At 31.4% G+C, this 26,988-nt stretch overlaps 4 protein-coding genes and 1 long non-coding RNA gene across 17 annotated transcripts; 1 reads left to right on the plus strand and 4 right to left on the minus strand.

Annotated features, from left to right (window-relative positions):
- Positions 1–8: 8 nt before the first annotated feature.
- Positions 9–1,545, minus strand: Rps2 (ribosomal protein S2). Its single transcript, XM_072890141.1, has 3 exons — positions 1,473–1,545; positions 648–996; positions 9–535 (listed from the first exon to the last, which is right to left on the minus strand). The coding sequence occupies exons 2-3, from the start codon at positions 993–995 to the stop codon at positions 47–49; spliced, it is 837 nt and encodes a 278-aa protein (XP_072746242.1). The 5' UTR covers position 996; positions 1,473–1,545; the 3' UTR covers positions 9–46.
- Positions 1,546–1,894: 349 nt separating this feature from the next.
- Dhpd (guanine deaminase) lies at positions 1,895–4,902 on the minus strand. Of its 2 annotated transcripts, XM_072890139.1 has the most exons (10): positions 4,696–4,901; positions 4,462–4,639; positions 4,025–4,154; positions 3,648–3,905; positions 3,276–3,494; positions 3,048–3,155; positions 2,872–2,979; positions 2,586–2,751; positions 2,314–2,460; positions 1,896–2,187 (listed from the first exon to the last, which is right to left on the minus strand). In XM_072890139.1, the coding sequence occupies exons 2-10, from the start codon at positions 4,464–4,466 to the stop codon at positions 1,988–1,990; spliced, it is 1,341 nt and encodes a 446-aa protein (XP_072746240.1). In that variant the 5' UTR covers positions 4,467–4,639; positions 4,696–4,901; the 3' UTR covers positions 1,896–1,987. The 2 variants fall into 2 exon arrangements, with proteins under 2 accessions (XP_072746241.1, XP_072746240.1); XM_072890140.1 differs by having other exon boundaries at positions 1,895–2,187; positions 4,465–4,902.
- A 1,901-nt stretch (positions 4,903–6,803) lies between these two features.
- Positions 6,804–24,092, minus strand: LOC140664644 (uncharacterized). Of its 12 annotated transcripts, none has more exons than XM_072889941.1 (23): positions 23,703–24,092; positions 21,821–21,956; positions 21,212–21,364; positions 18,129–18,314; positions 17,852–18,017; positions 17,406–17,600; positions 17,230–17,319; positions 17,046–17,156; positions 16,777–16,871; positions 16,548–16,674; positions 16,188–16,321; positions 13,772–14,002; positions 12,612–13,576; positions 12,072–12,367; positions 9,365–9,549; positions 9,234–9,261; positions 9,008–9,148; positions 8,590–8,819; positions 8,201–8,312; positions 7,908–7,976; positions 7,629–7,735; positions 7,290–7,511; positions 6,804–7,183 (listed from the first exon to the last, which is right to left on the minus strand). In XM_072889941.1, the coding sequence occupies exons 2-23, from the start codon at positions 21,943–21,945 to the stop codon at positions 6,985–6,987; spliced, it is 4,167 nt and encodes a 1,388-aa protein (XP_072746042.1). In that variant the 5' UTR covers positions 21,946–21,956; positions 23,703–24,092; the 3' UTR covers positions 6,804–6,984. The 12 variants fall into 12 exon arrangements, 10 of the variants coding, with proteins under 10 accessions (XP_072746042.1, XP_072746040.1, XP_072746041.1 ...); XM_072889939.1 differs by lacking the exon at positions 23,703–24,092 and adding an exon at positions 22,247–22,577; XM_072889940.1 differs by lacking the exon at positions 23,703–24,092 and adding an exon at positions 22,247–22,576 and having other exon boundaries at positions 17,260–17,319.
- On the plus strand, positions 21,953–23,712 carry LOC140664646 (uncharacterized). The gene is made up of 3 exons (XR_012046481.1): positions 21,953–22,196; positions 22,268–22,381; positions 23,501–23,712. It is a non-coding gene; the product is annotated as an uncharacterized lncRNA (long non-coding RNA).
- Positions 24,093–24,760: 668 nt separating the features above from the next.
- LOC140664645 (uncharacterized) lies at positions 24,761–26,812 on the minus strand. Its single transcript, XM_072889950.1, has 6 exons — positions 26,571–26,812; positions 26,374–26,504; positions 26,042–26,197; positions 25,696–25,957; positions 25,146–25,607; positions 24,761–25,068 (listed from the first exon to the last, which is right to left on the minus strand). The coding sequence occupies exons 2-6, from the start codon at positions 26,488–26,490 to the stop codon at positions 24,821–24,823; spliced, it is 1,245 nt and encodes a 414-aa protein (XP_072746051.1). The 5' UTR covers positions 26,491–26,504; positions 26,571–26,812; the 3' UTR covers positions 24,761–24,820.
- Positions 26,813–26,988: the final 176 nt, after the last annotated feature.

Raw genomic sequence — 26,988 nt, forward strand, 5'->3', positions numbered from 1 at the left:
AAAATTCGTTTCTTTTCAAAGACATTCCATGAGATTGGATGTTTATTTAGACAACTTCAGCAGCTCTCACGCCACCTTTATGAGTCTTTGACAGAAAATCAGCAAATTCCTGATATGGTGCCTTAGCTAGAGCCTGTTCCTTCCACAGATCGGGCGTCAGATAAGCGTATGTTTTGGCGATTGCGGCATAAGTAGCCTTGGCGAAATTGCCAAGTGTGCAGGTGGATCCTCTGGCTGAAGTGTAGCAGTCCTCGATACCTGCCATTTGAAGCAGCTTTTTGGGAACCGGGGCGGACACGATTCCGGTACCTCTGGGTGCTGGTATCAGACGCACCTGTACGGAACCGCACTTGCCAGTTACCTTGCACGGCACGGTGTGCGGCTTGCCGATCTTGTTACCCCAATAACCTCGTCGAACTGGGACGACGGAGAGCTTAGCCAGAATGATAGCACCGCGAATGGCAGTGGCTACTTCCTTGGAACACTTTACTCCCAATCCGATGTGTCCATTGCTGTCTCCGATGGCGACAAAAGCCTATAAAATGTTTACATTTTTAGTATCCTTGTTGGAATCTTCATAAAATTTTGTATTTTCTTGTATTTTTGATCGCTTACAATATATTTAAAAATAGATACTTTAGCTTTACCTTAAAACGTGTACGTTGACCGGCTCGAGTCTGCTTCTGTACAGGCATGATTTTCAGAACTTCATCCTTTAAATCTGGACCGAGAAACTTGTCAATGATTTCGTACTCCTTGATGGGTAAGGAAAACAGATAGATATGCTCGAGTGACATAATTTTGCCATCTCTGACCAGACGACCAAGCTTCGTAACAGGGACCCATTCCTTGCTATCTTCCTTTCCACGTCCACGGCCACGTCCTCTGCCTCTACCACGACCGCGGCCTCTAAGGCCTCCTCGATCACCTCCCGCTCCACGAGAACCGAAACCTCCTCGAAAACCTCCACGTGCGGCTGGAGCAGCGTCCGCCATTCTATAATAGTTGTAATATAAGAAAATGTTTCAAAATAATCACAAATAATATTTATTCGCAAAAATTTAGATTCTTTGAAAGTATTATTGATATAATCGTCATGCCAGAGAAAGAGATATATATATATATATATATATATATATATATATATATATATATATATATATATATATATATATATGTCTACAATTATCACACTTTTGCAATAAAATAAATTTTACGATTGTTAACAGTATAAAGAAAATAAAAATCGCATTATAACAAAGACGAACGAGAATACAATTGATATTTATACGTCTTGATATTTATTACATATTCTTAATTTTTAATCATAAAGCGCTAACACGTGGAATTTGACAAGACATTTTGAAACGTGATAGAATTTTATATATAATAAGAATGCTGGGCAAAAAGTATGCAAAGATTATTTTGTTATTGTAACATACCTGAGATTAATTTATAAAATATGTACTTACGTTACTTCTTATGACTTCTTTCTTACACGTGAAATCACGGAAAAAGAGGACGAAGATTTCAACCACGATGGCGCTTCTTGTATGTAACGTCACATCCGCTGTTTTAAAAAAAAGGCGCGTATCTCTCTTTTACTGTTAATATAAAATACATTTTTAAAACAATATTAAGAATTTTTAAGATAATTGTGTGAACAAAAAATACAAACTGAAAATTAATTATACTACTAATTAAAATAATTAAGGATCACTAAGATATATATTAAAGGAAAATTATTAAGAGAAAAAGAGAAGTTAATATATTTATTTAAAATATAATTTTATTCTATATTACAAAATAGTACTTATAAATTTATTTATATAGTATATAATATGCAAAATATAGTATATAATATAGTATATCGTATATAATATACAAAAATAGAAACAATAGTTTTATTCAATAATTAATTCAACAGCTTATTTCCATTACGAAATATTATTTAACAATTCATCCGTGATATAAAAATTAGACTTTCTCATTTAACTTTTCTACCCTTTACATAAACTGATACTATATTACGATCATCACCGGAGTATATAAATCTTTGGAGTTTTTCCTCGAGTGTATAGTCTTTGAAATTATCTAATAAGCTGCTTTTTGTATTCAAATCTATGATGAGAGTATCGAATTCTTTGCCTGGTACCAGATTACCGACTTTGTCCTCAATCGAAAGTGCTAAACACAATCAATGTATCAATATACGCATATAATTATTATAGATTGCAAATTATGATATTATAATTATAAAAAGACATATTTTCCACTATTAGATTCTTTCTAATATGTAATATTGAACTTTACCTTTAGCACCTCCTAATGTTGCCATATGGAAGGCTTCTTTGTAATTAAATGGTACATAATCACGTTTCGTTAGAGATAGACAATTTGATACATGTAAAACCGACCTCATTTCGTCCAACATACTGTAACTTGCTCCACCTGAAACATCTGAGAGAAGTACATTTATTATTAACGTAATAATGAACATTTGTCAATTAGTTATTACGTTGAATTTTATATCAAAATATATCATATTATTAATAGAAATTTATTGTAAAATGCTCTTGTGGTACCTGTTCCAAGGCCAACTTTGATATTATTAGCCTTTAGTCTTCGCACATCACAAAGACCACTTTGCAGATATGTGTTTGAAGATGGACAGTGAATTATAGCTGTTCCTCGTTTTTCAAGCAAGGCGAGCTCGCTATCCTCAAGATGCACTCCGTGTGCTAAAATTGTCTGTAAAAAGATCAAATATGTATTATACATATTTCATTGGAATATTACCAATGATATACATAACATTGATTTTATCAATCTATTCATACAATGGATTGACAAAACGAAGTTAAATCTTACCTTGCTGGTGAGAAGACCAGCAGCTTCATAAACAGCTGTGTATGACAGTTGTTCTTTAAATACTTGTTTTACTGTTTTTATCTCGTCTTCGTTCTCAGAGATGTGACTCTACAGAAAATGAAAACACATTGAATTAACATTAGTGCGTGATATTATGCAAAAGTGTAATCTTATACCTGTATATGTAAATTTTTTTCTTTAGCAATCTTCGCTAACTCTTGCATTAATTCCATGTTGCAGCTCAATGCAAATCTTGGTGTAATAATCGGTTTCACAAGTGGATTCTACAAGAAGTTTTGAATAATATATTTTTTGTTTACGTAAAGTTATAATGTAAATTTATCTATATATAATTAAAAAACTTATTATAATGTGCAAGAAATAAAATATAAGTTTGCATTTACTCCTGTTCGTTCGATAGATTCTATAAAGGCCATAGTATCCTTAATTGAATTTTCTGTGCTTTCGTAATATCCATCGTTTCGTGGAGCGTTCATGTTTATTTTTCCGATGAAAGCCCGTTGACCCAGCTCTGCAGCTTGCTCCACAAGAATTCCAGACGCCTCTGTATACAAAGATGCAAAGTAACATGCTGTAGTTGTGCCCGATTCGATAGTTCGTTTCTGCAATAAGGATTAAAATAATATTGAAAAATTATAAGAATATTTCATGTCAAACAAACACAATTTTATATATATTGTATTATTTTATATTTTTATATATAAGTATTATTTTTAGATAATAATATTATTCTTTGACAGATTTCTTGTACATACCACAACTGCTTCAAACACTTGTTTTGCAAATTTTATGTCAATATATTTCTTTTCCAATGGATAAGTATAGGTCTCCAACCAATCCAAAAGATATTTGTCATAACCCAATCCAAGATTTGGAAATTGCACTGCATGAGTATGGCAATCGATAAATCCAGGAATCATAAATTGTCCAAAAGACAAATTATTAATTTTGTCTGCATGAAAATCATCTATCTTCTGTTGATCCGTTTTTGGATTTTCCATAACATCAATAATCTGGATATTATGTAATACAGATATTAATAAAGATACTATTATTGTTACTTTATCTATATTAGATGAATTATTAATAAAATGTAGTATATGAAATATATAAAATATATGTTAAATAATACCTTGCCATCCTCAATAAATATAGCACTGCTCTCTTTAATAATCAATTCTTCATTTTCATCTGTATGGATCATAGGACCAATAAAAATTTGTCGAACCATTGTATAATATTCTTTGAATATACAATCACCACTGAAACATGTATATATTGTCATTTATAATTATCAATTATAATTTACTTCATCTACAGAAGCTTCTTTCAAAATCTCTTAAAAATGTTTTTCTTTCTCTAATTTTTCTAACACATAATTTACAACTATCATAAAACTAATTTTTTAATAAAACTATAATGTATTTTTCTTTTATTGTTAGTCATCACTATATGTACTCTATTATAATAAAAAAATAGATAATTGTACAAATAATTTTATTTTTACATAAAGAAATATGCATATTATATATGTATGTAAAATATGATTTAGATAGTAAAAATTCTTACTACATTCAAATACAACAGCTTTTTCACGAGCCACTTTGTGGTTATATGGAGTGCTTATTTTTAATAATATAATTATATATATTTAAAACATGTGTTTGTTATCATGCACATAACTATTGCAGCAGAACTTATTAGTGATACATGGGAACCGGCAACGTCGCAAAACAGCTGATTTAATCTGGAAAAATCACATTGCATCTGATTGCGTCTGATACTCGATGTGTATGTACATACATAAATTCCTGTGTGTGTTATCATGCAAAAATAAAGATAACTGCAACATGCAGTGTAACAGCGAAAGTGATCATTCATTTTTATTCACGAATAAAAGGAACATTTTTATATCCGTATATAGAGTCATAATATTTTTAGTATTTGGAGATGATTCTTAAATAGTTCACATGTGCATATTACATAACGAGGACATCTTTCTTTTACATATTTTGCAATATCCAATTAGTCAATGTATTTTTTAAAGATTCTAGATTAATATATATATATACTTCAAGACTCCTTTTAACAGCATTTTTGTTTTTAAATAATTTTTTTTGCTGTTTTGATGAAACACTGACGATCGAACGCAAATGGAAAAGAGTATAACTAGATATATAAAAGAATTGAGATAGTAGTCTGTGAAATATATATTTTGTAATTTTTAAAGTCTAACATAAATTGTATTATATAATAATACAATAAAACGCATATGTTTTTCTAAATTAAAATTAAAATTAAAATTAAACTAAAAAATTCTAAGAATTTTTAGAATTTTAATTCTGATTTCAAATTACAAAAATTTTAATTGAAATATCGGAAAAATAAACAAAAAAGGTATTAATATAAAGAAAAACTTAAAAAAAATTGAATTTTAAAAACTCTAACTTTTTATTTTTTTTCTCTTTATAATATAACGAAAATTACTATCTAAAAATTATGTTCTTATAAAAGCTTTTAATTTATATAAATGACCGGTTTACAACTGATATAAACACTCGAGGAAAAAAAATCCATTATATATATGTGAAATATATTAGAAATATATATATATATATATATATATATATATATATATATATATATATATATATATATATATATGTTCATATATACATGTTCTCTTTACCTCATCTTTTTCTATCAATTTATGAAGAAAAATAAAAAAATAATGGAAAAATTATTAGAAAAATTATTTTCGCATTATTTTTTTTAGAAAAAATAAAATTAGATTAGATTATATATATTTTATATATAACTATACATATATAATTTTATAAATTTATATGGTAATTATATATAGTAAATTTATTTCTTCACATTTAACTTTTTCTAAAAAATAATGCAAAAATTTCTTCTAATTATTTTATATATATATTACATTTTTTTCTGGCCATACTCAACGTACGCGCAATTATGTTGTTAAAAAGAAAAAAAAGTGAATCGGCAATGGATCTTTAATAATTTAATTTTTTTTTCAAATGTAAATGTTGTTTTACTTTTCTTAATGTTTTTTCTTTTTAATGGCTCAGGTGTTTTCGCAAAGATCGAAACTCGAATCTAGATCTGCGCCACATCTTGATAAATACCTTATATCTTGATACTAATAATATTTGCATATTTATTATATATTACATATTATGACTATTAGTTAAGAAAATGCAAAGAACATATACTATATTTTTATTAGTTAATTTGCATATAAAACTTACTTTGTTTTTCAATTTTATATTTAATCCTTTACACATATCAGATACTTATTATAAGTCATAATATATGAATATTTAAATACAAATGTTATATAATCTAGACTAGAGAGATCTACAATGAATTCGTTAACAAATGTTTTTATATCGAGAAATTAAACCATATAAATTTTATTTTAAATATTTAAAAATATTCATATATATTTAGAAAGAAAAAATCACATTATTAATATTAATAATAAATAAAAATAACGGAGTTATATCAAACATCTAATTTAATACAAAGAATATACACAATTTAATAAAATATAAAATAAAAGAATACAAAAATAGATTAAGCAAATTTTTCAGTGTTTTTATTTATATTAATTTATTATTTAAATATTATAATGGATTGGACAAATGTTTTTATATATGAAGTACTTTATAATAGCATAAAGTACTTTATAAAAGCATTTTCCAAGAATATTTTTATACATTTAAAAACAAATTTTATGATTTAAGATCAACACAATTTCGATAGGAACATAGATATTAAAAAATTTGTCTAATTAAGGAATTTTCTTAAGACTTATTTTTCTCATTGGATTGTGAAAGGAAAGATTCACATGTTTTTTTCGTTGCTAATGCTCCAATATAGAGATATACAGTGAAGAAATAAGAACTTTAATATAATCGTAGCACTCGTAGTCAGTGCGATTTCGTTAAAAGGCACGAACAAACTTTACATTTATTAATTTATTCAGCCTTTTTATCATTGACATATGTTACAGTGTACTAAGTCTTACTTTACCGATATACCATACACATTGCACAGACATGAAATTTACATCGGATGAGGTGCCGTGTTTGTTATCTTATAAATGTATCTGCTGAGAATATGCTCGATTGACCATCCGTGTAACGGGCCGTTGCAAGCGTTCACCATTACTTGATTCATGAAAAAACCGAGAAAGAAGAAAATAACACCCCATAACATCATACGCCATGGAAAACTTCTCAAGAGAGATTGCGACGATCTTGTGCTGAAAAAAAGAGAAATTATGTTAGGAAAATATTAATTATAGAATAGAACAAATACAAGACCAAATATATTAAATAATATAAAGAAAGGAAATCAAAGATAATTACCATGATTTAACATCTAGGCTAACATCTTCATCGTCAGCGAAGAATTCAAAAGTTTGTTCCTTTATACTTGTCCAAATCTCGTTGTCGCCGATCGCACAGTTTATTATATTTTGGCTATTGGAGTGGCTTAGTCGTAACATGTTGTTATTTTCTTCCTTTGAACTACGACGAGATTCGGTATGCTCGAAGATACCACGTAATTCGTTGATGCTGTTGGAACTTCTGTTTGACAATATAAAAAAATATTCGATATAATGTATCAAAACTTGTGTTAAATGCTTCTTTTACAATATAATATATTAAAATTTAAGTCAATAAGATAATAATAATAATACTAACTCAGTACGATCCAGTTTCTCGATTTCATACTTTGGGGATTCAGAATTGAAAGATGGTCTTCTGAGAGTCATGCGTCCGGAAACGGAGTTTCGTTGCCTTATGGTATCCTACGTCGAGCGAAATACGAGACAAATATGTAAATAATATAAAGATAATAAAAAAAAATATACAGAAATCATTGCGTTAGTGCAAAATGTAAGAAAATACCCCCTTGTGAAATACTAAGCTGTGAAAACAAAAATTTAAAGATAAAACGATAAAACGAGAAGAAAAATTTGCCTTTGTCACATCCTGTGTGCTGCCAATCGGTCGAGACATTGTGGCTACGCTAGCTCTTCTTCTAGCCATCTAGAAAGAAAAATTGACGAAAAAACATACAGATCAATCAACATGAGTGAGATCGAAAAATAAAGAATGAAAATGCAAGCCACGTGAATATAATCAAATTTCTGCGAAATGTGCAAAGAACATGCGAGAATATATTGATGAAAAAGCGAGGAATTTTTAACGCACTACGACAGGAAAAAATAGCGAGATAAGCAACGAACATGAATCTTTCAATATTTCCGAACCATCATACGATTATTGGCGGGTGTACTACTCCTGTATCTGATCCGGGGCAGATCGTCACAGAGCTCACCGGAGTTCTCCTCTATCACTATATTGTTCTCTATCAGAATCCGTCTGGAAACGAGAACAGCCGTGCACTGTCATCGATTTATTATCATTTAAGAAACAGGAAAAAAAGGAGGCTTTAAATCAAACTCTCTATTACTTTAATCTTTCGCGAAGAATACTCTAATTATCTATTAACTTAGCGCTATCAGAGGACGACTTTATAAGATTTTCATTCATACAACCGAGACACCAAAAAAAGCAAACAAAATTACATTTTCAAAGTTTAAAATGCAAATTGAACGAACGGCGGATGCTAAGGGATATTTATAAGTCTGATCCTCACTTGGTCTCAGCGACATCGGCAATCAGCTTCTCGCACCGGGACTGCAGCAACTGGAGATACCTGTCGGCCAGCTGAATGGCACGGGAAATCCTATGCTCCTGATAAACGGCGCCTAGAGTCTCGGCCGTGCAAGACACCCTGTGCGCACATCGCACAATCATGTCCAATTGATGTCTGACCCGTTCCACCCGCTCCACGGATTCCCTATCCGTGCATAGTGGCGCAAGTTCCTGACGTTATACAAAATTCAATCCCTTCAACGAACCCGAATGGAAAGACTACCTGACTGATTGACTGACTGACGAAAGTGTTTCGCGAACAATTTTACACAATTTAGTTGAACGCTTATACGTTCTCTGTTCAATATGAATATTAACGAAACTAATCAATAAACGACGATATTTTTGCGTTCGCTTGCCTGGATATCCTGCAGCATCTTCTGCACCTCGCAACAGAGATTTTTCTCCGATTGATCGCGTTGCCGAAGCGACATTGCTACCCTTCGCGATAGAGTCACCCTATCTGTGCAGAGGCATAGCGAGAACACTATATACCTCTTCTACAACAAGAGCAGTATTTTATGGTCTAACTCTAACCGATAAAGTATCCTGTAATTTTCATAATTAGATTACGTATTCATTTACCTGCAGTTCAAGCTCGCTTAGAGTCTCCCTGAAAATAAAGATTATTGAACAATCAATTAAAGTCATTATAAGTGTATGATAAGGGATATAAAATTAAATATATAAGGAATATGAAATTAATTTCTACCCACCTGCTGTCCGTGTCCGATAAATTAGCTATTCCGGATTCTTGCAGACGAATATTCGTGAGACTCGGGAAGACTCTGCGTTGATCCCCTTCTGGAATCAAAGGAGCACTTTCCTGGTGCTTGCAACGGCACCTTGATCGGCCGATACTTTCACTCTCCGAGAGTGATTTTCTGGTAAATAAAAACCGCTGTAATAACAAAAAAAGTAATGTTTCTTTTACGGTCTTCTTGAGAAGATTATACTATATTTAATTCATAGATATAATTTGCGTGTTAAATGATTGCTATGCAAAATTGGTAAAGGTTTATTGTCGAAAGTCATTTTTCGATATCTAATGATGAAAAAAGTGCATATAATCATGTGTTCATACAAATTAGTTGTCGACCGCTGTCGATTAACAATCGCTGCAACATATATAAATAAAGATTAGGCGAACTCGAGAATGATAAGAACAGTTCACTTGGTAGATTGCAATTTTTCAATAGAAATACGACCTTCGTTCTTATGGATTGCAAGCGTTATCACAAATGCGTTTGTGCAAATAAAGAATGAGAATATGTGTGAGAAAATTGCGCACGCATGTATTGGAAACACACATTCCAACATACATAACTGAAATTTGAAAGGTTCCGGATAAATAATTGCGAGCTCAAATAGAGAGCTCGAAACTCCCCATGATGTGACTCGATTAGGGGACGATGACTATTATTATACTTTAGCTTCGTAAATTAATCGCTATTGATAAATACATCATCGGGAGAATACATCGAGATTTCCGACGATTTCTTTCTTTCTTTCTCTCTTTCTCTTTTCGCTTTTCCATTAATATCTGTCGAACATTTACGTGGCACCTCTAAGACAAATATTATTTCTCATATCAAACGATATAGACTGCCGGATGTAGATGGGGCACGTGCGTTGTGACGCTATCGCACTTTAATATAATATTTATAATTCCATGATATCCCGGTGAAATCTCAGAAGCCGTTAGATGAGCATTAAAGGATTTCTAGGCTGTAAAAAAATGCGTAGAAAAATTATTGTTTACAATACATTTCCATATAGATATCATTATCTAAAATATTTAGAATTTTCATATGATAACTAATTGGTTTAATTTTTCAAAATTAAAAAAATTTTTTTAATTTCCCAAATTAAAAAAAGTAAAAGTACAAGCACGAGCAAGTGCGTAAAAACAAGGTAATCGATTAATTTAGCACAATGAAGCTTCGTAATCGACGCATTAAGACGACGTATAAGGTAGAAACTCGTAAACAACCTTCTCGCCGTGATTTTTCACTGTGTATCTATAATTAGTGCAACTATGTCAGTAAAAGTCAGTATAATCGAGTCGGTTAATAATAGATTAAATTAATCACTAGTACTACTGATAGATTTTGCGAAAACATTGCAGAAGAATGTTTTGATTTCATAAGATACGTTATGACAACAAATGTAATAAACGTAGATTAAATGCAAATTGCATCGCTGCAACATCGTTTCTGCGATAAATATACAATCAAGTAAATGCGATTGAATACTTGGTTTATATATTTGTTATATAAAAGGATTTCTTAGCAGAAAAACGTAATATCCGATGACAATTTGATTAGCGTGTTACTTAATTATAAGTTAAAACAAGCTGGAAGAAAACACGAGTTTTCGTTAGCTATTACGTTGAACGAGTGTTGTTTGTTTATTTGTAATTCATATACAGACATTAACATAAAGGAAAAAAGATACTGCTTTTTATTGTAATTTAAAAAGATAAAAATCATGACTGTTGACCTTATGTTTATGTTTTGAATTCTGGAATATTAGATACTTCTTACAGTTTTGTAGTATGTAATTATTTTAAATTATTACAAAATCTGCTTTATCATGAAAGATATTTAATGAAATAAATGATGTATTATGAGAAATAAAAAAAAAAAAAAAAAAATTATATAACCGGTTCTTTTCCTTCTAACTATTCCTTTTGCTGCAAACTTGTTTTTAGCCGTGGAAAAAATAATAGATTGAATCTCTCTTATATAATAAAAAGAATATTAGAATATTTAAATAAGATAAAATGTGTGCAAGTTTTATTAATATAAAGTAAAATATTAGAAGTCGTATGTTAATTAGCGGAATGCGAGACGAGTTAAGCAATAGCGAGCTATATAGTAATAGATAGGGCGACCGCATGTCTGATAATTGTAACGTTCCACTTGAGTAATTAATGTCAATTGACCGCAGATTTATCACTGATCATTTCTTTAACACAACAACAGACTCATCGATACTAAAGATCTTAATTGTTACAACTCGATCAATTACAATCATTCAAAAGGTTCGCGTTTCTACAAACCGTAAGATCAATTGTTTTCGTGTAACTACGATTGAACACTTGTCAGTGCTTAAACGACACGTGTCAAACGCGCTATTCTATCACATTTTTCATCCGGTAGTATTACATAGAATTGCTCTTTTTAGTTTTTTCTTTCTTCAGTGTAGAATCCTAAGAGAGAGAGAGAGAGAGAGAAAGAAAAGAAGAGAAAAAGAAGAAACCTATGTTTAGTTTCTTGAGTTTGATGTCTCGAAAATTGAATTAAGTTCAAATTAAATTTAATTAATAAATTAAGTTCTAATTATGTTAAATTTTGGTTAAATTTAATTAAAATTTAACTAAAACTTTTGTAACTTTGTTTAATTTTATGTTAGACCAACCTGTCGTTTCCCCTTCGCGTTCAACAGGTCTCTGTCGCACGTTTTCGCGTTTTCCTGCACCGGCGCTATCTTTGCGCCGTTCAACGAGGTGGACGATACGGCACTAGCGGCTCTATCGACTTTCTCGCCGATGCATCTATCACCGATGGATTCCACCACCGGCTCGTTGTCCGAACTATCCTCGCGACCCGACATTTGGCCACCGACTGATCGCTCGACGACTCGCAACTCACTCTCGACTCTTTGTACGCTCGCTTGAGAGTGGGGATTCTCTGAATCCACAATCTTCCTTGAATCTGCGAGAGAAATAAAATCGAGAAATTGATAAAACAATTTGAGAGAACTCTATAGGATGTCTCATCTCGAAGCGGATGTTGATAAGTTACTCGCGCAATTTCCAATCAACATCGCATCTTACCTTGATACGATGTCTGCTCGATACATTCTCTTAATTTGCATATTGCTAATAAGCGTAATACAACATAGATTCTATAAAATACAACATAAATTTGATCTCAAGATAAAGATCGAAAAACTTACCGGTGTGATTATATGGAAATAAGCGACGAGCTGATGTAGAACCTTTCCGAAGAAAATTCTCGTTTTCTGGTTTCGATTCAAATATGGAATTCTTTATTTCCGTTTCGCACTTGTCTATGATGAACGTCGTAGACGAACGCAAAGCATCGTTGTCTTTTTCGCATCCATTGTCAACAATGGAAGACAGAGGAGAGTCCGTAATATTCGGTTTGGTGAAATTGGAGGGGGCGCAAGTGGTTTCCTTTAATTCGTTTTTAATTTCTTGCGGAAGTTTTAGACGTGTAGGCGCTAAACAGATTTTTCTAAGTACCGGCTGTTCAATCGGTGATTCATCTTCTAATAGACTATCCTGGAATTGTTTTTGTGGCGACAAACTATTCGACGAATCGCTGTCGTTCTTCGTGTTGCGATAGTTGGAACTAAACGGATACCTAGGCGTGCTATTTCGATCCTTCACGACGATTTCTGGAATAAGTCTCTCATCAATTCGCGTGGAAGAATCGCCTAGATTACTCGAGGATTGTCTAACTTCCAGACTGGATTTTTCATTATCCTCACACGAATCTTGCACCGTCACCACATCGAAGGATCGACAGTAGACCGAGATTTTTCTACGGGGACTTGCCGGGTTGCTCGTGCTGACTTCTTGAATAATTTTAGCGCTCTTTCCCTCCTCCGACGTGGCTGCTAACGCCATCGAATCCATTTGTAGAACGTTCAATTTCGGCATCTCACTTGATCGATTCGGAATTAAATTTTCTTCATCGGAAACGTTCTGTGATTCTGTAGCGAACGATTTTTCGTTGCAATTTTCTTGCGTTAAACAAAAATCTCCTCGCGCGAAGGAAGTATCAAGAGAATCCGTTCTTGAACTCTGACAACTGGATGTCTGTTGATTCGAGTCTTCTTCGGTCGGCAAAGATGATTGCAGAGATTGCGACGGCAATGTATATATTGATCGATATCTATTAAAGTAAAATAATTTATTCGAATTACACAGCAACTCTGATTATCATTAGTAAGAGACTTGTTGATGAAAAAATATTATAAGATTTATACATAAATATTTCATACTTTTCGATCTTTTTAATGGAATTTTCCAACAAATCATTTCTCAAGTCAATAATTATATATTTTATGACAACTTTATGTAACTCGACCTTGAATTCCCGGATGAATGATTTCTGTGACTGATAAAAGCGTTATGAGTGCTCTCGATGATGTCGTATAATTCTTCGATGATAGGTTCGATGATGCGGAACCGATTTTGTGTGCTTGTGTTGAATACTTTTATAACTCTCGAGAATGAATCCTCGTCATCTTTGTTATTGTTCACACAGTTATGCAAAATTATCGAGTGTGGATCCGTTTCAATTTTTGTATACGGCTGGCTAGAATAATGATTATGCAAGTTAAAGAATATACAGGAAAGTTTGAATACAATTATATAATCAATGCTTTGGCTAACTGGCTTGGTATTTATTTAAGTGAATTAAATTTTACAGAGTTGTCTATTTGATTTTTATTTTGAGCATTGATCATTTATATGATAATAAAAAAAAGATAGTTTTGAATTTTCAATACATAAAACAAATTATGAGAGAAATAAAAATCTTATAATTAAAATAAAAATTGTCTCATTTATCTCCTTAATTTTGCGATTCGTCCACGTCCATCTGCGAATGAGGTCAATCTCGATGACATAAATAATTCGTACGAATTACGACTAATTAAAACTGTATTGCACGGTGCGTGTACGCATTGATTTAACACGGTGATCGTGTCATTAAAGCGACTAATCAAACTGTCCTTGCGGCGCTTAATGTCGACAATTACATCAACGCTACCTATATAGATATATATCTATATTTTATTTTATTTCAAGGAAGTACACGTGTGTTTCCAAATTATTTTTTTTTTCATCATTTCGTTAATTAAAATAATCCGCAAATTAACTGAAACTGAAATTTTTATAATTCTAAATGAATTTACCTTAAATATATTTTTGCATAAAGAAAAAAATTTTTACAACTTTCTATTAACGACTAATCGCGATCACTGTGATTTTTAAGATTGCCTAAGAAACTCGCTGATCACTAATAAAATCAATGTCGTTACAGATAAGAGTTCTCATTATAATAAAAGAAAAAAATTTGGATAAAAATAAAATAACCCGCTCTGCGATGCACGATTTTTAGGAACTGTTGCTTCGTCAACTCTCGACACGTGCGCGGCAAGAAGGTCCGAAACGAACTGACTGCATTCGAACTGAATCAGAGTTCTTCCCCGCACTGCACCGTCGCGTTTATTCGCGCAACATGCAGTCACATCACGAGGTGATCATCAGGATGCATTTCGACAGATAACAATTGCGATAATCATCCGTGTAAAAAAAAAATATATATACATTTTTCAGAAACTACTTTATATTCTTAGGTATTTTTACAACATCGTTATTGAAGAGAAAAAAATAACTGTCTGAAGAATGGTTCTTTAATATATTCACATTTAAAATATTGCCATTTCAATTATTATCTTATAATTGTCATCTTGCAAATATTTTTTTCTCACGTAAAAGAAAATAAATTTTAATTTATAATAAAACCAAGTTATTCTTTTTTTTATAAGCTATGTCTATACACAAGAATCGTTATTGAAGAGAAAGAAGGACTGTCTGAAGAATGGCTCTTTAATATATTCACATTTAAAATGTCAACATTTCAATTATTATCTTATAATTGTCATCTTGCGAATATTTTTTTCTCGCGTAAAAGAAAATAAATTTTAATTTATAATAAAACCAAGATATTCTTTTTTTTTATAAGCTATGTCTATAATTTGTTCTATCTAATAATAAGAAATGAGTGTAGCTCTTAATATCATTATACGATTGAGTTCTCGAATAAAAGCAGTGCATTTCGAGAAAATAAACTCCGACATCTTTAAATGCAATGCTTTTAAGTTTTTTTATAAATTACAAGGGAGAGAGAAAGAAAAAGAGAAACTAAAAAAACTGTAAAAAAAAGTATTCTTTAAACAAATTAATAGGTTAATCAATAAACATTTTTATTAAACGATGAAGCGAAAGCGAATTGAAAATCTTGATTTAAGACGGCATTTGGGACAGCCCAAAGTTATTTTTACGTGGAGTGTTTCATTCGAGGGCGCGCTGTCATATGTGCAACGGACACGATAACTGCTATTTTTATGGGAAACCCTGAAAACCCGCCCGCTTATGTCCGACCTTGATCCAGATCGAGATTCGAGTCGAACGGTCATCTGCTTCGTGAGTCGGGGTGATATTTTTCCTGTGTATCGCTTAAGGTACATGCAACGTCGCTAATAGCGGAAAGACCTTTCATAAAAATCCGGGCGATTCAACACGCAAGGTTTCTCACTCTTGCTTATGTTAAAAAAAATTATTTGATATATAATAATTGCCTCGTGCGATAGACCCTTCCTCTAGGAATTAATCAATCATTTTTAGTTCAATTTACACAGAATGCACCGACGAATGTAACATATTCACGTTTTGTGTTATTATTTCGAATGAACACGATTATACTGTTAACTTACGCGCGTTTCAGCAGCAGATCCCGGAAATCCATGATGCCAAATTGATTCAAATCATTGCTCGGGCCATTCGCCGGATCAACTCCAAGCTGCGTGCTTGAATCCTTGGTGCTCTTCTTCGTGAACTCTTTTGTGACCTACAAAAAAAAAAACGCAATTTGCTTTACGTTCAGATAAAAGAATTGTAAATGTGAAATCGAGGTCGCTTTTTTTGTCATGAAAATAGACGTTTGTCGCGAACTTATTCGTCCGATGATGATAAAAGATTGCAGCAAACACGGCACGTGTGAGTCAAGGTAGTCACTTATTATCCAAATCGCTATGAGAAAAAAATTTGAAATAACTAACGTGAACAAAACTAACCATATTCAGTAGAAACGTCACTTTGTACTTCAATGCTTCGATACAAGTTCCTTTATCCATATCTTGCGAGTTAAACTCAGGTACATCATCGATGGAGCTCCACATTTTACTGAAAATCTGTATAACTCTGAAAGTCAATCACAGATACAACACAAATGAAACTGTGATCTAAGAAATTAAAATATGAAAAATTGATTAATAAAAATGCAAATTAATTAAAGATACAAACTTTTCCAGTTCTTCCAATATTGTCGAAATCGCAGCATCATATTCGTCCAGTTCTTGTCTATATAAGTTATATCTACTGCATTCAGCTATAAAACCCTGAGATATATAAAATAGAAATTATTAAAACATAGAATAGAAAAAAAACAATATTTTTATTAAAATGTTTATATAAGTAATTTGTATAAGTAATAAATTTATTCTAAATTATTGCGCGTTAAAATAGTATTCGATCAAAATAAACATTTTTTAGCTTACTGTTAGCTTACTTACTGAAGCTTTCAGTTCCGTATATAATGACTCTTGCAGCAGTATTTTCTCTGATTTATAAGGTGTGCTATGTGTGCAATATCCGTCTATATCAGAAACTGGCGACATTGAAAGCTGTAAAGATCATGCAGAGAAAAATCATTTTTATATAATTTACATTTTTATAATACATTAATTAATAGTTTACTCTTTCTCCGGAAGAATGTCCATTAATTACCGACAATGATTGCAGTTCATTGTACTCCTCCGTAAGTTGACAATTCTTTTCACGCAGATTCTGCAATATACGTTTCTCGCTGTAGCATTATATAATTTATGCAATGTTTGTGTATGATAACTGTAGCATTGTATTTTTATGCTTACATGAATCGTCTGATCGTAGGTCTCCTTCATTTTAATATTTATTTCCTCCAGTTCAGTTATTGTGATTTTTAATTGTTTACACTCGTTTTCTGTTTCATTAAATTTGTCTTGTAATCTGGTGATTTGTTTCACGCAGTCTATTTTCTCTTTGCTGATTTTTTCCACTTTGTTTTTTAAAAATGGTATAACTTGTACCTATTTTTTGTATACAAAAATGGAAAGTTTGCATGTTTCAATATATAAAAGTTCTTCATAATAAAAAAACTTAAAAACAAAAAAAAACACCGTGAATTTTTCCTCCAATACTAATTATGAATGAGACATAATAATATGCAAAAAAATATAAAATGTGAAAATTTAATATATGTCTTTATTGCCACATCAATCTGTGCGAAAGTCATAAATTCTTCCGGCTTGCTGTATAAAAAAATCACAATCAATTTTACCTCAATCTCTGCGGCTTCCAATTGCCTCGATAAATTTTGCTGCTCTTTCTTACATCTTTGCAGAGTTAAGATCGTAGCCTTTCCGCTCTTAATTGCTTCGTTTAATTGTTCTCTCTGCTCGTCGTTCTCCTTTTCGAGTTGCTGACATTTCTGAACGCAACGATCTCTGTATCGATAAAGCGCACAATTGTCGATAAACGCGATTACCGTAAAAGTTTGTAGATTACTTTTGAGAATTTATTTACCAGAGTCAAGTTTATATACAAAGTATACGTACAGCTGTCTTTCTGCAATACTACATTGCTGTCTGAGATTGTCGATTGTTGCCTCATGCCGTTCAAGATCATCGCGAAGGAGGATGTTTTCCTCGTGAAGTTCCCGAAGTTTTACGCGAACCTCGAATTCCACGATGCCTCTACTTATGTCCATGTCTTTCATCGACGAATCTGTGTCGCTTACGAGGCTACAACAATTTGCACACGTCATGTTATAGCATTGTAATTATCATAATAGAAAAACAGTTATTACTAAATGATACAACGCAGACATCTTACATTCTTGTTATTATCTTATATATTATATTACATAATGTGTTTAAAATACGTATTAAGAGGTATTAACAGACATCTGAATATTTATTTATAAAATTTCTGAATAATTTATGAATTATAATTGTCATATAAAAAATAATTTTTTATATATAATATATACTTAAGAAAGAATGCCAGAGTGACGTTTTAGAAACTAAAGATTTTGCAAAAAAAAATTACAAAGTAATGCATATTTAGTGCAATCTTCATCTCTTTTAATGGCAAATTAATTAAGAATTCGATTCAATTTTAGATCATCTTTAATCTTTTTTATTAAACTTTAAGAAAAAATAAAACAAATCGAAATTTTCCACTCTGGCGTTCCTCCTAAATCTATATTTAATAGACGAAAGAAAAAAATAATATTGTGCATATTATTTAATAAATTCCTAGATAAATCTATAATATAGTAGTCCTTTAATTACTCTTGTCTCGGCTTCATATCAATATAATCTCCCAACAATTCCAAATCCCTCACTTACTTCTTATATCGATCATAATCGGTTAAGTCACGATGTGAAATCTCAAAACGCACTATCATTACTATAAGCAGCTTCGATAAATTGAGCCAAAATTTCGACTTCAAGTTAATATTAATAAAATTTACGTTTCCTTCTTTCGCAATAATAATCAATCAGGTACATTTAACGATTCGCAACGAGACAATCTACATTACACATACGATTGTTGATGACAAGAGAGGCAAAGTATGTAATTCCAAGAAGTAAATCAAACGAAACATTGATATTTTTATTCTCGCGAAAGAGCGACCAGCACCAGGTACGATCACAAGCAACTGAACAATCGCACGCGAATTGCATAAGAGACATCGTGCCGTCGATTTCCAGCTGCTGGACGCAGTAATATCCACGCGTCATACGTCGACCAAGTGACACATCGTTTATATTCGATTCTACCGGGATCGATGACGAGAAACCGGCTGAATTAACTGTTCGCAAAAACAATTCAAACGCCAGAGAATTACACTCGCACGTACGTGTTAAAAAACACTTGTACGAGATCCCGACAAGTTCGGCTCCTTAATCCTGTCGATCGTATTTCGAGAACGATTCTACGAGAAGAAGAAAACGAGAGATTTCAGCGCGCCTATACTTTTCACCGGTCGACAATCGCGGATTTGCAGTTTATATCGCTTATCGCGGCCGCGGATAATACGCGAACAACGTAATAACATGTATGTGAGCGATCGGCAGCGTATGCACACAAACGTACACATGCAGGCCTATCGTTAACAAGTATTAAAAGTCAAAGTAATCTCAAAAGAGTAGTGAGGAGAATATGTTTCAAAAAGTTTGATTAAATAATGAAAAAAATAATCGATCTATGTTCTTTCATAATTTAAAAATATTACATTTCTTATTTGACATTTTTCGATAAATTCTCGATCTCTTCTTTTGCTGAGCGCAATTTCTTGGAACTGTATTTAATTCTTCAATTTTGAAATAATTTTTCCTTTACAAGAATATCTCTCGCTTTTAGAATTATATTATTAGTTATATGTATATAAAAAATGTACAAGTGCATAAGTTATATATAAAACCGCATATATATATATATATATATATATATGGATAAATGTTCAATCATTTAAATTCCATTTAAATTAAAAATAAAGAATAGATACTGAAGTAAAAAAATCAACGAGATCACATAAGCTTTAAGTCCACCTCTATGATCTCTTATCGACCTTTTCAAATAGGATCGCTTCTGCAAATTTAACGAGCCGTATACATGCTATACCCATTGAAGTAAAGTGCAAAGAAAGTAGACTGATTCGATGCTTGTTGAGAACATTTACATATACACGTGTCTACCTATGTGTAATGTGTGTATGTATGTTGTGTATGTTTGCACATATCGTGTGCTCGTAGAACCGTGAATAATTTTTCAATGTCTCTGGATAAAAGTGTATAATATTGTACCAAGCCAAGTAGACTCAAGGTGCTACGACACGATTAAAGCAGCCGAATTGCTTGTCGAGTATAAAGTCACGATAAAATCGCGTCTCGTGTATTGAATAAGTGAGAAAAAATATTATCGTCTGTGTATGTGTGGAACGCGACGTTTTACGATCGGTCCTCCAGAAATAATCTGTGCAAAAGATGCCACGGATCATATAATGTCCAAGTACATCGCGAGTTTATTCGATTTTCCCTCACAAAAAAAAAGTCACAAATAAATCCATCTGTACTAATAAAATAAAACCGAGTTTATATAGACTTGTTTGTTTAAAAACAGCGTCGTTTGAAAACGAAGTTAAATAACGTTACCGCTAATAATACTTTTTGCAAACAACGTGCGATTAATTCGACTAGTGTTTACTCAATTTATCTAGACACACAGGTCGTCGCGCATTGCTCTTTTCTCGCTCGGCATTCCATGTATATATCGAGTTTACGGTTCACTGGATTCCACGCTTACATTGTCCACGCAATAGTATCGCGCTGCAGTGTCTTAAAATTTACGGCGTAATTCAATATACACATTGTAGAGAGACTTCAAGCGAATTATTCCATTTCTATTGAAAAATACATCCTTTTTTCCTTCTTCTTCTAAGAAAAAACTTCCAGTCGAGAGCAAAGAGTACGACTATAATTCTGCGTTTCCTGTAATTTGCGTTACGATCGCGCAAAATTGCTCGATTATTGCCACGAGCGGCAATAAACTAGTCTATTCATTATATATTATTATATATGTACAAGATCTTTTATTTCCTATATCTCTTAATAAAGCTGCGCTTCTTACTTACTAGAGTTTTTCCCGCGCGTTATTATTGTCGTCCTGCGAAGATTGTATTTTGGTGATCCAGCATTTGGCCGCCTCCTTGAATTGCCACAAGTTTACACAATCATTCGACGAAGCGGCGGTTAAACATTTCCAAAACTCCGCCAGATCGTCGATTCTGTCGATTATTAAGATATTGAGATAAGTATAAAATAATTCTTTTTCTTTACATAAAAAAAAAAAAAAAACATGCGATCGTCAGCAGTGGATGAGAAATCATACGCAACGATACTAAATATAAATAAATATCATGCTTGAATTAAATTATTTTTATGTATGCATTAAATGTATGAAAAGAAACAACACAAGTTTAGCTTTTCACGTATTCAGCTCTCTTTGCAAAAATAATAAAATCTATATATCGTGTTTAAAACTGTGAGATAAGTCGTCGATCGCGTTTGTCCTTGTATCGATCGGCGAGCATACACACACGGTATAATTCGTTTAAGTCTCGAGTTCTCTCTTTTTCTTTCTTTCTTTCGCGTCTCACGTTCGGCTGTGTATCAACATTGGCGAATGACGTGTTTGTTCCATGCGTGTGGCAAGCAGATAACATTATTCGGCGGACACTTACGACCAGGTCGGCAATTGATCCTGAGCGTATTGGACGATCTTGGAGATCGGCACCTCGTCACCTACAGATATCGTCGTCGAATCCGGCGTCGAAACGGACATGGATGCGTCACATTCCGTAAACATTTGCTGCAAAACTGAAAAAAAACAAGCACAGATTTATTTCTGTTAATTAATTTGCGATTGATTTTTCGAGTATCCAATGAATTCGTCAACGAATTTAATTTAATTCGAAAGATAAAAACAATACCGTTAGTCAATTAATAATCGGATGCGAAAAAGTTATCATTAATTAAACGAGAATTCAAATTAATCGAACGAAAATATACTGTGTGTACTTAAATCAAAGTATCTGCGTGATTATCAATCTTTCACGGGTATAAATTTGAAATTTGATCGGTGTGTGTGTGTGATTTATAAAACCTACCGTTTTCCAATTCAATTGCAGACATGACTGTGGAGAAACGTTAATGAGATTCCAAGAAACATTTGGGAAGACACACGAAAAGAGGAGAGATCGCGGACGCGATTTGGCGAATCTATTCAAACGATGATATATTTCGTAAGTCGCGCTTATCGCGATGACACTTTCGAGCACCTCGAACCCGACATACTCGCGACCGATACTGTATAAAGCCGAGACAAGATCACCCCGTGCGTTGCGGCGGAAGAAAGGGGAGGGGGCACAAGGGAGGGTACAACTTTTCAAGCCGTCTGTTTACATTCACCGCGATTTGTCTGTCGCAACACTTAAGCCTGTATCGGACTACGCATTGAAAGTTAAAGATTGAAGATTAAAGATTAGAATTTGACAAATTAGAACAAAGGGAACTAAAATTGCTTTGTCTTAATTGGTCAAATTTCAATCTTTAATTTCAATTTTTCATGCGTAATCTGATACGGGATTTATTCGAGACGGGAATTATTCAAGCGAATATTAATTTCTAAGACCTGATTGCATCAATATTATTTTCGCTTTAAGCGAGACTTAATCCTTATTCCGTACTGTTGTTTTTGGCACCTTCTAACTATACAGGTGGGTCAGAGTATTTTCAACAAGTTTATTAATATGTAAAAGTGTTTGAAAAAATCTGGAAAAAATTTATATAAATTTTTAATTCTTCTAAATAAAGACTGAAATAATAAATTTGAAAAATAATTTGCTTAAATATATTATTTTATGATTATTCATTTTCGAGAATTGATGTTAGAAAAATCACGGACAAAAATAATCCACCAATGCGGAATAAGAGTTAAATATATGCGTTTATCTTTATTTATTTAGAAAGAAAGATAAAGATAGATACATGTTTATAAGTTTAACTTAAATCCAAAATTTTATGTTTATTGATAATAAATAAGATATTAATATTAATTATAAAAATAGTTTTAAAATTTAAAATTTTTTGAAAAATTTAATAATTTATTTAATTAATTTGAAATATGATTTATATATTAATATAAATTTAATTAATTAAAAAAATTTTTAATAAGTTAAAAATAAATAATGATAATATTAGTATTATAATAAGATATATTTAAAATTGAAATATTTAAAAATTATATTATTCCAAAATAATATTTGTGCAATCGGGTCCAAGTCGGTTAGCGTTTGCTTGTCAGTTGCATCTTTTTTCCAAGCATCGAAAATATAATTTTACAATGCACTTTTTTTTTCCAGGAATCGAATAAATAATCTCGATGTCGCGGGAAAATAAACCTCCAAGTAATTTTCCTCGTTAATACAGGAACAATCAATACGAAATTAATCTTCGTGGGAAACACATGTATCTCTGTATTTAAGATGTATGATCGATTATTTTGAAAGTGAAAAATGGAAGAGAGATAATAATGATGTCGGCGAAGAAAAATAAATAACGGACCTGTTGCTCTCGAAAACTATACAGATCCTTAACCTTGCTGATCATTAATCATTTCTCTCGTCAGACCCTCTTGCAAAAAGCTCGTTTGCTGTATTTGATATTTTACGAATTAATTTTGTTACTTGCGATCCCGATATCTTTCTGCGGCGCGCATTCATGTAAACAATAACAAATACTTTTAGCGATCACAGAAGAAGAAAAGAACTGTTACATTTTTCACAAAATTTAATAGTATAACATGTGTCCTTTGTCTTTGGTAACCTTACTCTGAAGAAATGCGTCTCCTTCCTTCGTTTCTCGAGTAATTTCGGATAAAAGATCGAAGGGAAAAACAATTGAATTCTTCAATTTCGATCTATATTACCGACGTCTACATTCATCTTTACAGCGCATGCGCAAAATAAAAATGTTGCACACGCAATCATATTTAGAATTTACTAGCCACACTTCATTCTGCGCATGTGTCGTGTAATCGGTAACCAAATTTGAAATGCAAAAACGAAAGAAAAGAAACTAATTTTCAGGAATAAGGAATGATTATGGATAGAAAAGTTTGATAGAATTAATTAATTTCATTATAAATAAATATGTTAGAAATTTGAGATGAAAAATGATTTCTCTCGATTTTTTGCTATGAAAAATTTATCTAAAATTGATGCAAGAAAAATGAAAATAGATTACAAAAATAAGAAAATATTCTATATATAGCGTAATAAAAGCATTTGTGTTTGTATTTTATAATTTGATTTGCAAGTTTTACTTCTTATTCTGATAGTTCTTTTAAGATTTTGTATAAATGCAATTTATATACAAATATAAATGAGTTTATCTATAAAAATCTATTATAAATACAATTTTTGAGAAATTGTATGCATCAAATTACTACATAGTTAATAATTTTATAAAATTAATAATAAGCTCAATGCATATTAATCATTGATTCTATATTATCTAAATTCATTATTATTTGGTGAATGTGCAGTATATATATTGTTTGATAATATCAATATATAAATTGCTTAATGTAATTCGATTTCTATAAAATAACTAATAAGATGTTTGTACAAAACTAAAGACAGTTTACTTTCTGTCTTAAACATAATACATTAGAAAATCTTTCATAATTTTTCGAAAGCAGCAGCAGCTTTCTTTAATTTTTCAAATACCTCAGGTGTCACTTTAGAATCAGATTCCGCAAGATCAATTAAATATCTACGAACTTCGTGTTTACATTGATGCAATATTTCTGTGATATAATTACTGGTACAAAATCCAATAATCTGCAACCAGTATTGATTCAGACTATGTGAAAGTATGCTTATTAACTCTTCATCTGGATTTAATTCTTCTTTCCTTGCATCTGAATCTAGAATGTATATACAAAGCATGTATAAGTAAAAAAAAATGACTGTGTATACTATGATACAAGATCGAATTATGTACCTGTTTTAAGGTAAAAAATTATAGTTGTTATAACGTAATCTATTTTCGGTGGGATATCTACATCACAGCAATGAAAACTTAATAATATACGTATAGTTTCGTTAATTACATTAGCGTTTAATTCCTCGATTGGGAATAAAATATGCGATTCTTCGTATGGTTTTAGTATTCTATACATAATGTCCATTAATTTTGAAAAATTTTCGTCATTTTCACAGTCCGCAAATTTAAGTGAGCCCAATTCTATTATGACAATTAATACTTTCAACCAATGTTCAATAAATATCATTTCTACTTTGGAATAACTGAGTTTTTCCACTGATATAACTTGCATGAAAGATTCTAACAGTGCATGAATCAAATTATCTATCTTGAAAAATTCTTTCAAAAAACTGTCTTTGTGTGGCACACTTATATGAGATGTAGACTCGAGAAAATTCATTGTTGCCATTAATAAGTCATCTGCAACAAAAATTTCATAGAATATACAAATTGTAAAAAGTAAATTATATAAACTTCTTATAAAATATTATATATTGCATTAGTATACCATTAGTAGAACTATTTAACATAAAAATTATAGAATCTCCAAAAAATTCGCATTCTGTGAAGTGAGCCACCCAATTTGATTGAGGATTCTTTCGGATTTTCCATGTAATTAATTGTAAAATTCTGAGAAGTTGAATTAATATTAGTGTGTCATCGGATGTCAAGCGATTTAGAATTTGTGTAACAAGATCTCTATCACAGCTTATTGTATCAATCGCTTCATTATTGCAGCATACATTGCCAATGATACCTAAAATTATTTCCTAAAAATATATATTTTTTTTCCAATATTAAAACAATAATTAAAATTTTCCATTCTTCAAAATAATTTCTTTAGAATTTTATACAATTAATCGTGGTTGATCATAAATGTCCAATATGTTTTTTGCTATTTTTGGAAAATCATGCGACATAAGATATGATACCACTTCCTCTTCAGCACTCAAGTCCCACAAAATACAAAGTCGATTTTCTAGTTCTTCTGTCCAACCATTTTGATGTAGCTAAAACAAATTACGATATATTAATTATATACTGTTGAGTAATTTAGTACTACAAATCTAACAAAAAATATGGAGAGATAATTTAAATATATAAATAAAAATTCAAAATTCATTTAAAAATTTAAAACTTACACAACTATAACTGTTATAAAATATATAGCTCTTGTAAAAATTACCTCACACAAAGACATCAAAGTACTGATTATCCATTTGCCGCTGCAGAGGTTGTTGCCCACGGCATCGCCTCTCAACGTTTCCAATTCTTGCTCACTAAGGTCTTCCGAATTTAACATGTCAGCAGATTTACCTTCAAAGTTTTTTCATTATTTTGTGTAATTTTATTGAAAGCTAAAATAAATAATTCAATGCTTACTGTTTGTATACAACAGACTTTAGGTTAGAAATAACGACTAGTCTTAATAAAATAAAATCAGAGTAGAATATTTTGATTCCTATATAATTTCATCAAAATATGAAACACGAATAAAACGATACAATCATGCTACGAGCAAGAATCAACGTGCAAGTGCCTGTTTTTCCAACTTTGGATATCACTGGATTGGACTTCGAATATCAAACTTGATTTTAAAATTAACATATAATGCCTGAAAAGACTGCACTTATCTACGAAATAATTTTATCTTACATGAGTGTTTTATTTATTTATCAAATATATCTCTCCTGTATTTATCTCGAAAAAGTTTTTAAATTTTATAACATCTTTTAAATTAAATATTAAAATTATTTTGCAAATATACTAATTTTTGACTGTTTTTGAGAATTTACAATTA

Source organism: Anoplolepis gracilipes, chromosome 4 (assembly GCF_047496725.1).
Source record: "Anoplolepis gracilipes chromosome 4, ASM4749672v1, whole genome shotgun sequence".
Lineage (NCBI taxonomy): Eukaryota > Metazoa > Arthropoda > Insecta > Hymenoptera > Formicidae > Anoplolepis > Anoplolepis gracilipes.

Coding starts and splice junctions, on each gene's coding strand:
- Dhpd (XM_072890139.1), bottom strand. Junction 2,980..3,047: donor AAAAAAATTTACATATACAG/GTATAAGATTAC, acceptor CATTTTCTGTAG/AGTCACATCTCTGAGAACGA. Junction 2,188..2,313: donor AACATTAGGAGGTGCTAAAG/GTAAAGTTCAAT, acceptor GATTGTGTTTAG/CACTTTCGATTGAGGACAAA.
- LOC140664645 (XM_072889950.1), bottom strand. CDS start 26,490: ATGTTAAATTCGGAAGACCTTAGTGAGCAAGAATTGGAAACGTTGAGA. Junction 26,198..26,373: donor CTTTGATGTCTTTGTGTGAG/GTAATTTTTACA, acceptor AATTTGTTTTAG/CTACATCAAAATGGTTGGAC. Junction 25,069..25,145: donor AATTTTTTACCTTAAAACAG/GTACATAATTCG, acceptor TATACATTCTAG/ATTCAGATGCAAGGAAAGAA.
- LOC140664644 (XM_072889939.1), bottom strand. CDS start 22,271: ATGTCTGCAATTGAATTGGAAAACG. Junction 18,315..21,211: donor AACGCGCGGGAAAAACTCTA/GTAAGTAAGAAG, acceptor AAATTGTTGTAG/CCTCGTAAGCGACACAGATT. Junction 8,820..9,007: donor AGATGCTGCAGGATATCCAG/GCAAGCGAACGC, acceptor GTATAACGTCAG/GAACTTGCGCCACTATGCAC.
- Rps2 (XM_072890141.1), bottom strand. CDS start 995: ATGGCGGACGCTGCTCCAGCCGCACGTGGAGGTTTTCGAGGAGGTTTC. Junction 536..647: donor GTCAACGTACACGTTTTAAG/GTAAAGCTAAAG, acceptor AACATTTTATAG/GCTTTTGTCGCCATCGGAGA.